This window comes from Oncorhynchus kisutch, linkage group LG1, assembly GCF_002021735.2.
Source record: "Oncorhynchus kisutch isolate 150728-3 linkage group LG1, Okis_V2, whole genome shotgun sequence".
Classification (NCBI taxonomy): domain Eukaryota; kingdom Metazoa; phylum Chordata; class Actinopteri; order Salmoniformes; family Salmonidae; genus Oncorhynchus; species Oncorhynchus kisutch.
In genome coordinates this window covers 53,075,166-53,088,711 of record NC_034174.2, presented here as the reverse complement: position 1 = coordinate 53,088,711, position 13,546 = coordinate 53,075,166, and the positions used below count along the sequence as shown (strand labels likewise).

At 41.4% G+C, this 13,546-nt stretch overlaps 1 protein-coding gene across 4 annotated transcripts in view; it reads right to left on the bottom strand.

Moving 5' to 3' along the window:
- The window catches only part of LOC109891334 (E3 ubiquitin-protein ligase Itchy), a 58,892-nt gene that overhangs the window by 10,708 nt on the left and 34,638 nt on the right, over window positions 1-13,546 (bottom strand). For all 4 annotated transcript variants that reach the window (XM_020483796.2, XM_031827012.1, XM_031827008.1 and 1 more), the window contains 4 exons: window positions 7,188-7,272; window positions 6,951-7,079; window positions 4,712-4,784; window positions 196-267 (listed from right to left, as the gene is read on the bottom strand). In XM_020483796.2, coding sequence (XP_020339385.1) covers window positions 196-267; window positions 4,712-4,784; window positions 6,951-7,079; window positions 7,188-7,272 — 359 coding nt within the window. The remainder of the gene's footprint in view (window positions 1-195; window positions 268-4,711; window positions 4,785-6,950; window positions 7,080-7,187; window positions 7,273-13,546) is intronic.

Below are 13,546 nucleotides of genomic sequence, written 5' to 3'. Positions count from 1 at the left end.
TTCATCCGCTATTCTGTACCATGGGCAATGGTACAAAAATAGAGTACGGAAAGAATATTACAAACTATTTCTGATGTCTTTTCAACTAGTGTTATTTTTTATTTATTCACAGGCCTACAAAAACAGCCAGTGCAGTGGTGTCTCAATATATTATTATTAATTTCTTTATAAATTATCCATTTTTTATACACTCACTTGCTGGAATGAATCCTCAAACAGGGTTTTGCGGGTGACGGTGATCTTGATGTGCTGTGGCATTGACAGTTGCTGGAAGACGAAGAGAATTACTCAATTTACGGCCACAGGAACAAGAGGAATAACTATGGGTAACAATTCTCTACCCTTCGGCCATAAATGACAAATCCTAACTTCCAATTTAGTCACATTTCTTAGTCATGCATTAATGTCAATGGGAAACTAAGTGAAAATTCGACCTAAGGGAAACTCCTAATTTTCACTTAAGCGTGCGTGCACGTGTTTACTTCCCTTCATGAATTTAAAAGGAAAATTAGACTGGTGGAAGCCAGATCTGGGCTCCAATACTTGAGCTGTGGTTGATTGAGCTTGCCTGTTGCAATAGAACCAATACAAATGTCCCAAAAAGTGCAAATCTACTCACGAGGCATTACAGACAGGCTTAAGCAAACGCTCAAAGTATTGTAAAAATGCTTAATAATATTTTGACCCAGGTCTAGTGGAATCTCCCTCTAACGCGGCAATAAATACACCAATTCTCCTTTTAAAGGCATGGGGTAGAGTGCACCTGTAAGTGCATACTTTGGGAGAATTGGGACACAATGCCAAAGACTCACTGAATATTTATTTAAAATTTAGCAGAATGAAATCTCTTGAATCTTGTTTTCAAGAGTGTCCAAATGAAAAACAAAAACGATACTTAGAGGTGGTGGTGGTGGTAGAGGTGGTAGAGGTGGTTGAGGATATAAAGTGCACACTACGATCTAGTAGTGATTGAAGATGACGCAGTACTGTATGGCTGCCGTCTTGTGAGCCAACTTTGTTATTTTGCGTTTATCTTTACTATTTTTGCACGAAATGCATCCACTATTGATTTCTTATGATCAACAAGAACTTTTGAACATCAGATCGGTAGTCAACTAAATCTGGGCTCTGTGTAATTCCGATCCAATTTTCAGGCTATCCACACGCCGGCCACCTACTCCCTCCATTCTATTGGCCAGTCACTTGATAACAAAATGGACTCTCGTAACTGCAATATTGTGTGTTTTGATGAAACTGGCCTTTCGGACTAGATACCCGACCCTCAATAACCCCATGGCTATCCAACTAGATGGATTCTCGAGCAGAGAGGACATTGGATTCAGGGAAATCAACAGCAAACAGTGTGCTGACTCTAGCGCAGGGTAAGTCTCAACCCATTGTTCACCCATCTTGGAATACCTCACCCATCTTGGAATACCTAGCTAGCGCATCTTGGAATACCTCAAGTTGGCACTTAAATTGTATGAGGCTATAAACAAGCAGGAAGCCATGCACCCGAAAGCTGCTTTCCTTGCATCCTTCGTTACTATGGGTGATAAGTCTTATACCACGGTTACTCTACACACAAGCAAACATACAAGGCCCTCGCTTGTCCCCCCTTCAGCAAAGCAGATCATGACTCTATACTCCTGCTTCCTGTTTACAAGCAGAAGCTGGTCCTCCATTTCGAAGGTTATGCTACAAGACGGCTTTGCCAGCGCTGACTGGAACATGTTTCGGGACTCCGCCAACAGCATCAGCGAGCTAATGAGCTCAGTCACCAGCTACATTAGGAATGCATCACCGATGTTGTCCCCAAAGTGTAGGTTCGCTGATTCCCCAATCAAAAGCCCATAGCCTTGAGGTTGGTGCTAAAGGACAGGACAACCGCAGCCAACACTAAGGCTATGGCTGAGGACACGAACATGTACAAGAACTCCCTCTACGGCCTCTGCAGAGCCATCAAACAAGCAAAAGGACAATATCGGAACGAGGTGGAATCCTATTACACAGGCTCTGATGCCCAACACATGTGGCAGGGGCTACAGTCCATTACAGATTACAAAGAAAAAACCTGCTGTGATCTGGCCAATTTTGCCTTTCTACCAGATTAACTCAATGCACGGTTTGACAAAAACAACACCAAGCCGTGCACGAGGGACCCCGCGGACTGGGTGATCTTGCGCTACGCGGACGACGTCAGTAAGGTTTTTAAATCAGGTCAAGACTCGTTAGGACTCGGAGGGCAAGACGGTATTCCAGGGCGCATTCTCAGAGCGTGTGCAGGACAGGTGGCAGGCATATTCACTGTCATTTTCAACCTCTCTTTGTCCCAGTCTGTAATCCCCAAGTGTCAAGCTGACCACCATCATTCCTGTTCCTAAGACTACCTGTCACAATGACTACCACCCTATAGCACTCACATCTGTAATCATGAAGTGTTTGAAAGGCTGGTTATGGAACAAATCATCTCCATCGTCCCAGGCCCACTCCAATTTGCATACTGCTCAAACAGATCCATAGACGATGCAATCTCAAATTGCACTCCACACTGCCCTCACTCACCTAGATAAGAGGAATACCTATGTGAGAATGCTGTTCATTGACTACAAAACCATAGTCATGGTGGCATGGGCCCTCAAATCCTCAAAATGTTCTACAGCTGCACCACTGAGGCCATCTTGACTGGCTACATCACTGCTTGGTATGGCAACTGCACCGCAACTGCTCTATAGAGGGTGGTGCAGACAGCCCAGTGCCTTCAAAGTATTCAGACCCCTTGACTTTTTCCACATTTTATGTTACAGCCTTATTCTAAAATGGAATAAATAAAAATGTTTCCTCAGCAATCTACTCACAATACCCCATAATGACAAAGCGAAAACAAGTTCTTAGAAATGTTTGCTAATCTACAAAATATAAAAACAGAAATACCTTACATAAGTTTTCAGACCCTTTGGTATGAGACACGAAATTGACCTCATCGAAGGAATTGTCCGTAGAGCTCCGAGACTGGATTGTGTTGAGGCACAGATCTGGGGAAGGGTACCAAAAATTGTCTGCAGCACTGAAGGTCCCCAAGAGCACAGTGGCCTCCATCATTCTTAAATGGAAGATGTTTGGAACCACCAATACTCTTCCTAGAGCTGACCGCCTGGCAAAACTGAGAAATCGGGGGAAAAGGGCCTTGGTCAGGGAGGTAATCAAGAACCTGATGGTCACTGACAGAGCTCCAGAGTTCCTTCTGCAGCACTCCACCAATCAGGCCTTTATGGTAGAGTGGCCAGACGGAAGCCACTCCTCAGTGAAAGGCACATGACAGCCCGATTGGAGTTTGCCAAAAGGCACCTAAATACTCTCAGACCATGAGAAACAAGATTCTTTGGTCTGATGAAACCAAGATTTAACTCTTTGTCCTGAATTCCAAGCGTCACCATCTGGAGAAAACCTGGCACCATCCCTACGGTGAAGCATGGTGGTGTGGGGATGTTTTTCAGTGGCAGGGAACAGGAGACTAGTCAGGATCAAGGCAAAGATGAACGGAATAAAGTACAGAAAGATCCTTGACGAAAACATGCCCCAGAGTTCTCAGGACCTCAGACTGGGACGAAGGTTCACATTCCAACAGGCCAACGACCCTAAGCACACAGCCAAGACAACAGAGGAGTAGCTTCGGGACAAGTCTCTGAATGTCCTTGATTGGCCCAGCCAGTGCCCGGACTTGAACCCGATAGAACATCTATGGAGAGACCTGAAAATAGCTGTGCAGCGACACTCTCCATCCAACCTGACAGAGCTTGAGATATTCAGAGAAGAATGGGAGAAACACGCCAAATAAAGGTGTGCCAAGCTTGTAGAGTCATACCCAAGAAGCCTCGAGGCTGTAATTGCTGCCAAAGGTGCTTCAACAAAGTACTGAGTAAAGGGTCTGAATAGTTTATGTATAGTTTTTTATTTTTTATAAATTAACATTATGGGGGTATTGTGTGTAGATTGATGAGGGGAAAAAAACAATTGAATCAATTTTAGAATAAGGCTGTAACCTAACAAAATGTGTAAAAAGTCAAGGGGTCTGAATACTTTCCGAAGGCAGTGGCGCCGAGCTCCCTCCCATCCAGGACCTCTATATCAGGCCGTGTGAAAAGGGCCGGAAAATTGTTAAAGGCCCAAGCCATAGTGTTCTCTCTGCTTCCGTTTGGCAAGTGGTACCGGAGCATCAAGTTTGACACCAACAGACTCCTGAACAGCTTCTATCCCCAAGCCATGAGATTGCTAAATAGCCAACAAAAGGGCTACATGGACTTTCTGCATTGACGTTTATATTTTTGCACTGTCTCTATATGCACACACACACTCTTCATTTACTCACGCACACACATTCATACAGATTCTACACCCACACACAATCATCAAATACGCTGCTGCTACTCTGATTATCATATATCCTGATGCCTAGTCACCTTACCACCCTACATATCTAACCCTACCATGCCAGTATCCCTGCACATTGTATATGGTATTGGCACTGACCCTGTATATAGCTTACTTACTTTGTGTTATTATTTATATTTCCTGTGTTTTTGTTCAAGTTGGCTTTATCTTATTTAAAAAAAAATGTATAGTACTACTGCATTGTTGGGAAAGAGCAAGCACGTGTACTAGTGCACGTGACAAACTTGAAACTAGGATTCAGGGTGTGTAGGGTACATACCTGACACCAGAACCTGAAGTACTGCACTTTCGCTTTGAAGTCCCTGACGTAGGTGATCTGGGGCCCGTTCTCACTGTGGGAAGCAAAGATGAAATACATTTTCCATCTCTGAATTGGGTGACACAATTGAACCTTCGTTAAGCCCCACCCCAGAATTTGGGGCAACAAAATCGCAGCGCTACGGTGGATAGCAACGTTGCTAACCAAACCCGAGTCATGACAAACTCACGTTTCAAAAGCATGGAAGTCAGTTGCACAACTAAATGCATTCAACCAGAACGTGTCTTCCGCATTTAACCCAACCCCTCAGAGAGGTGTGGGGGACTGTCTTAATCGACTTCCGCGTCAACAGCACCCGGGTAGCAGTTGTTGTTGGGGGTTAACTGCCTTGCTCAAGGGCAGAACGGCAGATTTTTCAAACTTGGCGGCTCAGGAATTCAAACCAGCGACCTTTCAGTTCCTAACCCATCGCTCTTAACCGCTAGGTTACCAGCCGTCCCAGGGGTAATTGCGACTGTTATACCTTAAAATGCATTGTTTGCTAACTGGCTACCTAGCGCTCCTTGAGTCTAGGGCTGGGCGATATGGCCAAAATATCATATGGTATTTTTCACAGTATTTTATGTTTTTGATTAATAAAAGTTCTAAATTTGCTTTATGAGTAGTGCGTGGCCCTAGGGTAGCAACACATATATTCTCAATGGGTCTTTCTCCATTCTGATTGTTTTATACTATTCAATTCAACCTAAAATAATTTCCGGCGTTTCCATCCATTTCTGCATTTCCTGCACTCGTTTGAGATCATTTCCACAGTCACGATATGGGCAAAAATACCAGGCCTTATTTTTAACCAAATGTTGCAATTGCGATTTAGATCAAAACACTTGGGTGAACTTTTTGAATCGTGGAAATATGTTTATTATAATTCTATAGTTAGAATAGAAATAATAGTGGGCACTTTGAATACAGTGTTGTTTGACATGACAACGAATGAAAATGCCATGGACGAGGTATTGTGACAGGTTAGGAACCCAAGTGATGTTCCGTGTTTCCTGGGGGACGCTATAATCTTTGGCTACATTAAATCTTTATTTATATAGCCCATATATATATATATATTCATGCTTTGCCTATTCCTCTTTGATTTAGCAGATACTGTTGCACAAACAACATGCTGATTTAAGCCTCCACCAGTACTGGTATCAGGCTGTATTAGCTGGCTCCGTTCGCTCTGACTCTGCCAGCTAACTAGCGATTAGCATTAGTGGCTAACACGATTTAGCTTAACTTGCTAAGAAAATATAAACTAGCTGTTTGCAGATGTAAGAAACACAAAGTAATATTGTAATTATAGAACGCTTGTGGATTTATATTAAGATCAAAGTGTAAACATCGTTGACATCAACATTGCTGCATGTACCATGCAGACTGAACGAACGTGTCTCGTGGTCAAGCAACAACAAATACGCTCCTTGAGTGACAGGGGGTGGGACTAGGTCTGTGTGGAAAGCAGCACGAAGAGAGATTGAGAGAGAGCGGAGGGATGACTCAAGTAGCGGAGTAAACTATAAAAATGGACATTACACGCGTCGTATCACATTTAACAAACCAAACATTCAAATACCGTTATAGAATGTAAAGTAAAAACCCAAATCGGTCCGTGCATAAATACCGGTGTATAGTAAAATATGGTATAACGCCCAGCCCTACTTGAGTCAACATTGAAACCTTTGCTAACACTAGCTAGCCAATTAATATAACATGTTTTCTCCTAATGCATGTTAGCTAGCCATATTAGCTATTATGAATATAACTTTTACACTGCATTCAGAGGCATCCAGTGACTTGCCATAATACAAACTTAATTTTACCAGGTTCAAGTGAAGCAATTGTAATGACTGTCCACCACAACATTCCCAGTATTCTCCTGATCCACAAGGGGTAGTCTGTGTTTAATTTCATTGTGTATTAAAAACAGTTTGCGATCATTGTGAGGGGTTTTCTCCAATGGTTTGAACTAGGATTTGGACTTCCTGGAAAATGGTGGGCTTAGGGAATGGTCAATTAGGTGGGTGAGTGCACCTATGTACTTTGACTAATGCGATTTGTGGATTAAAATTAAGTATTTTAAATATGTGGGTGTGTTAGCACGTAAGTGAATGAGTAAGTGAGTCTAGAGATTAGAGAGCCGGCCAGAAATCAAAGGGTGAGTGAACACTTGAGAGTTTACTAGACTCACAGGGAGGATTTGCCCGTGCGAGGGTCTATGTAGGTGGTGGTTCTCCGGTTGTGGTCCACAAAGTAGGGGATGCCATCCACTGTGAACCTCATCTCCCAGCCTTCAGGTAGGGGCTTGTCATTCAGCAGCCTACAGGAGGGACAGACACACACACTTATTTACAGGGCATAGACAGTCATGCAAGAGTTTTGATTAACAGTACAATACTTGTGTTGTTTGTTTAGAAGTTCAACTGACCCTTGTGTCCGTGGGTCCTCCCACTGAGTCATCCGCGTTGTGTGGTGAACAAAATAAACCCTGCCGTTGGTGTCTGTTCGCTTCTCTGCAGTAGACAAAAACAAACAGAAGAACGACACTTTAAAAAAAGGTCTAGGGCTCTATTTTTATAATGTACATTTAATATTGCAGATAGATTGTAGCTTCCATTAATGTAAATGTCTGCATATTTCCAATCCCCCAGAATGATAGAAAAGTTTGGACACCTACACATTCAAGGGTTCTTCATTTTTTTATAACTATTTTATACATTGTAGAATAATAGTGATGACATCACAACTATGAAATAACACATACAGTGGGGAAAAAAAGTAGCTAGTCAGCCACCAATTGTGCAAGTTCTCCAGCTTAAAAAGATGAGAGGTCTGTAATTTTCATCATAGGTACACTTCAACTATGACAGACAAAATTAGAAAAAAAATCCTGAAAATCACATTGTGAATTTGCAAATTATGGTGGAAAATAAGGACTTGGTCAATAACAAAAGTTTATCTCAATACTTTGTTATATACCATTTGTTGGCAATGACTGAGGTCAAACGTTTTCTGTAAGTCTTCACAAGGTTTTCACACACTGTTGCTGGTATTTTGGCCCATTCCTCCATGCAGATCTCCTCTAGAGCAGTGATGTTTTGGGGCTGTTGCTGGGCAACACAGACTTTCAACTCCCTCCAAAGATTTTCTATGGGGTTGAGATCTGGAGACTAGCTAGGCCACTCCAGGACCTTGAAATGCTTCTTACGAAGCCACTCCTTCGTTGCCCAGCAACAGTGAAATAAATTCATAAAAAATCCTACAATGTGATTTTCTGGATTTTTTTTCTCATTTTGTCTGACATAGTTGAAGTGTACATATGATGAAAATTACAGGCCTCTCTCATATTTTTAAGTGGGAGAACTTGCACAATTGGTGGCTGACTAAATAATTTTTTGCCCCACTGTAGATGGACGGAATTAATGTAACAAAAGGACCAATTGTGATGTTTATGGGACATATTGGAGTGCCAACAAAAGAAGCTCGTCAAAGGTAATGCATGTTTTATATTTCTGCGTTTTTGTGTTGCGCCTGCAGGGTTGAAATAGGCTACTCTTTGTTCACTATTGTGCTATCATCAGATAATAGATTCTTATGCTTTCGCCGAAAAGCCTTTTTAAAATCTGACATGTTGGCTGGATTCACAACGAGTGTAGCTTTAATTAAGTATTTTACATGTGTGATTTAACAAAAGTTTTATTTTCCTATCATTTTTTAAAAATTTGCCACGCTGCATTTTCCCTGTTTTTTTCCCAAGTGGGACGCAACCGTCCCCTATACCATAAGAAGTTAACTGAAGGTAAAAAAAAACATTTTTAAAAACAACAAGCTGTCCTGGGATCAGTGTACTGATGCAATTTTTAAGAAAGGACAACAGACTATTTCCTACGGAAATTGCACTTTTTTAAATGTTGATCGAACCATCATGGTTCTCTTTTATAGATCATTCACTGAGAGCATTCTATCCTACTGCTTGACCTGCTGGTTTGGGAAGGTTACACAGAAAAATAGGTTGGGCAAGACAGTCAGGACCTGTTCAAGTAACAGACATCTCAACATCAACTGTTCAGAGGAGACTACATGAATCAGGCCTTCATGGTCGAAATGCTGCAAAGAAACCACTACTAAAGGACATCAATAAGAAGAGAGTTGTCTGGGCCAACAAACACGAGCAATGGACATTAGACCGGTGGAAATCTGTCCTTTTGGTTTGACGAGTCCAACTGTGATATTTTTGGTTCCAACCATTGTGTCTTTGTCAGACGCAGAATAGGCGAACAGATGATCTCCGGATGCATGGAGGAGGTGTGGTGGTGCTTTGCTGGTGACACTGTCTGTGATTTATTTAGAATTCAAGGCACACTTAACCAGCATGGCTACCACAGCAATCTGCAGCCATACGCCATCCCATCTGGTATGCGCTTAGTGGGACTATCATTTGTTTTTCAACAGGACAATGACCCAACACACCTCAAGGCTGTGCGAGGGCTATTTGACCAAGAATGAGAGTGATGGAGTGCTGTATTAGATGACCTGGCCTCCACAATCACCTGACTGCAGAATGAAGGAAAAGCAGCCAACAATTGCTCAGCATATGTGGGAACTCTTTCAAGACTGTTGAAAAAGCATTTCAGGTGAAGCTGGTTGAGAGAATGCCAAGATTGTGCAAAGCTGTCATCAATGCAAAGGGTGGCTAAATCTAAAATACATTTGTTTTTTTACTTTCTTGGTTACTACATGATTCCATATGCGTTATTCCATTAGATGTCTTTACTGTTATTCTACAATGTAGAAAACAGCACAAAAAGAAAAACCATTGAATTAGTAGGTGTCCAAACTTTTGACTGGTACTGTATATTGATTGTTATATTTTTCTTTCTTTTAATGTTGTAAAAATATTGGAAAAACTGACTGTTCTCATTGCAAATCCTGCAACAGCAAACCCCCATGAGTATTTAAAGACAACTACTATTCATTTGAAAGGAATTCATTTGCCTATCAGCTTAAAAGAGAAAAGGTTCAGATTGCTCTCCTACAGGAAACATCTGACATGAGAAATTAAAGCGAAATGGATAGGCAAAGTGTTTTACGTGTCATATAATTCTAAAAGCAGAGACGCTGCCATTCTTAGGTAAAAAGAATACCCAGATTTTATCACTGGATAAGATTGTTCAGGATTCTTTATTATTATTTATTTATTTATTTCACCTTTATTTAACCAGGTAGGCTAGTTGAGAACAAGTTCTCATTTGCAACTGCGACCTGGCCAAGATAAAGCATAGCAGTGTGAACAGACAACAGAGTTACAAGTCAATAACACAGTAGAAAAAAAAGAAAAGAGATTCTATATACATTGTGTGCAAAAGGCATGAGGAGGTAGGCGAATGATTACAATTTTGCAGATTAACACTGGAGTGATAAATGATCAGATGGTCATGTACAGGTAGAGATATTGGTGTGCAAAAGAGCAGAAAAGTAAATAAATAAAAACAGTATGGGGATGAGGTAGGTAAAAATGGGTGGGCTATTTACCGATAGACTATGTACAGCTGCAGCGATCGGTTAGCTGCTCAGATAGCAGATGTTTGAAATTGGTGAGGGAGATAAGTCTCCAACTTCAGCGATTTTTGCAATTCGTTCCAGTCACAGGCAGCAGAGAACTGGAACGAAAGGCGGCCAAATGAGGTGTTGGCTTAGGGATGATCAGTGAGATACACCTGCTGGAGCGCGTGCTACGGATGGGTGTTGCCATCGTGACCAGTGAACTGAGATAAGGCGGAGCTTTATCTCAGTTCATCATTATGTCATTATTACTGGTTTTCTATATGCGAGTATATTCAGCTGGGATCAATTTATGCACCTAATATTTACGAAAATACCTTTTATTGCAAAACTTGTAAATTATGTATTTTCACTGGCAACACCATTCTGTGTTTTAGGACGAGACTATACCTGTCCATTGAACCCACTGGGTCGATCAAAAACCTCCCAATCAGAAGGCATCTAGGAAAACTAAGGGTATACATACGTACATTGTATTTCATTTTCTGTGTAATTAATAAATAAATATACATACACACATATATATACATATAGATATATATACATAAACATATTTTTGTACCTTTACCCCTTTTTCGTGATATCCAATTGGTAGTTACAGTCTTGTCCATAGGGGAGTTGAAGCGATAGGACTCGGGAGAGGCGAAGGTAAAAAGCCATGCGTCCTTCGAAAAGCGAATCAGCCAAGCCGCACTGCTTCTTGACATACTGCTCACTTAACCAGGAAGCCAGCCGCACCAATGTGTCGGAGGAAACACCGACCAGCCGGCGACCGGAGTCAGCTTGCAGGCACCCGGCCCGCCACGCCACAAGGAGTTGCTAGAGCGCAAATGGGACAAGGAAATCCCGGCCGGCCAAACCCTTGCCTAACCCGGACGACGCTGGGCCAAATGTGCCTCGCAGGTCACGGCCGGCTGTGACACAGCCTGGGATCGAACCACACCTGAATTCATTGTCTATTTAAAGAATCAATGGAATCTCTACATGGAGAACGATGAAACATCCAACATATCTCCTTCAATAATTTGGGAAGCAGGCAAGACAGTTATGAGAGGGAATAATTTGTAGTACTACATTGATTACTGCATCGGTGGGTTTAGACCTGCCAAGGCATTGGAGGCATTTCACTGTAATTGTGCACGTGATATTAAAACTAAGATTGTTTCTTGCTGTTTAAAGAGAAAAAACATTAAAAAGATCAGCATTAGACTAACTGCTTACAGATAAATCAAAAGCATCTTTTTTCCAGGCTAGACACAGATTATATGAATACGGAAGTAAACAAAATCTCCTCCTTTCAAGACTGGCAAATAATATAACTGCACCAGCTGCTATCCCTTCATTAAAGCATCAATCAGGGTTGGAACGATTCAACACTATAGAAATTAACTGTCGCTCTACAGCTCAGACCAGCAATAATCTGGCTGACATGCAATCCTTTCTGGATAAACTCTCTCCCAACAATACCTGTGGGAGGCAGAAATACAATGCAAGAGATATCCAAAGAATAAATACAAAAGGCAATTAAACCCTTATAAGAATTGACAAGACTGAACAGAATCCCTATTTAGGAATGTATACAGACCCCTTTGCCAATGGCGAACTACCTCTAATATTAGCATGGTTTAAAGTTGATCTTATTCTAAAGAAAGGTAAACCAGCAGAAGACCACGGGAGCTATAGGCCTGTGTCCCTTATTAATGTGGACAGTAAACTTTTATCTAAGACCCTAGTTAGGAGACTAGAAAGATTTCTACCACCTTTAATAAAGCTGGTAGACGCAAAGGCATTCATTCATCAATTTCATAAATCTCCTCAGCATAATACAACACGGTGAGCAATCACAACATAGAGCAGTGAGCCAGCAGTGAGCCTATCACTGGATGCTTAGAAGGCATTTGACCGAGTAGAATGGCCATACCTATTTAAAGTACTTAAGCGGGAGAGAATTTCGTTAACTGGATAAAGTTGATATACCATGCCCCTCAGGCCAGTGATAAAAAAAATGGAATGCAGTCGCACAGTTAGCATTGGTCCACGAAACTACCTCTAAGTTCCTACAGACATAAAAATGGTATCCACGAGTTTCTGACTCTGAGGAATTAGGTAAACGGCCTCATTGCTAAATCCCAAAGAATCCCTTTAAAGTCTGGAGAGATAATTGCAAACACCTTGGGAGAAAGGATTACTTCTCTGCTCTGACTCCCCTTATTAAAAACAAGGTCTTCCCCCTGTTGTTTCTAACAGCATTTTCCATCTCTGGTAACAGAAAGGTAAAAGGTCAATAGAGATGTTTGATGGTGATATTGCTATTGTTTCAGCAAATCCAACAAAAATGTGCTGTATCACACAGACAATTCTATGCGTATCTTATTGAATCCAAGATGGTGTTCCTCCCACAGAACCCAATACGAACCACAGTTGACAAAATTGAATAGCAATTTTTATGTTGCTATACACTAATGTTGAAAGTAACACAGGTGCTCTGACTGGGAAACAGAACTGGAAAGAGGCCCAGAAATTCAAAACTGGATAAAAGATGTGCACGAGGCATGACAACTGTTCATCTGCAAGGTGCAACAGATACAATATAAAGATTGTGCAAAAGGTTCATAGGACTTCCATTATATGTAATAAAATGAATGCAAAATCATCTGATACCTGTAATATGTGTAAGAAGGAAAAAGCCACTCATGGCCATCTGTTTTGGACCATTCTAGGAATGGATCATCCATAAGTGTCATTGGAAATAGGACCTCGTTTACCATAGCACAGCTCAATCTTAAAAGAAATACTCTTTGTTGGCCGCAAATGTATTCTCCTTAACTGTACGAACTACCAGCCACTAACAATACATCAGGGGAATTATGAGGTCTTTAAAGTGCTGCCACTGGAAAAACTGAGAACTATATTTCGGAACAAGGAAAGAGATTACTTCACAATATTGGATCCCTTCCCCCTAAACTTGCAGATACCCTAAGAAGTGTCAATATACAAATACTATGAGTCTTTCGTTGATACAACTGGACCCTGGCCCATTTGACTCCGCTTTCTTGTATGGAATAATTTTCGTTAGGGGTATTTTGTATTCTATATACACTACAGCCACACACTTTGCAACAGTCAAATTAAGGAAGGCTTGTATAGAAAAATCGTTAGAGGCAATGAAACATTGTAAGAGAGCAGAGAACTCAGTGTGTTTTTGTTCGCTCTCATTGTTTTGTT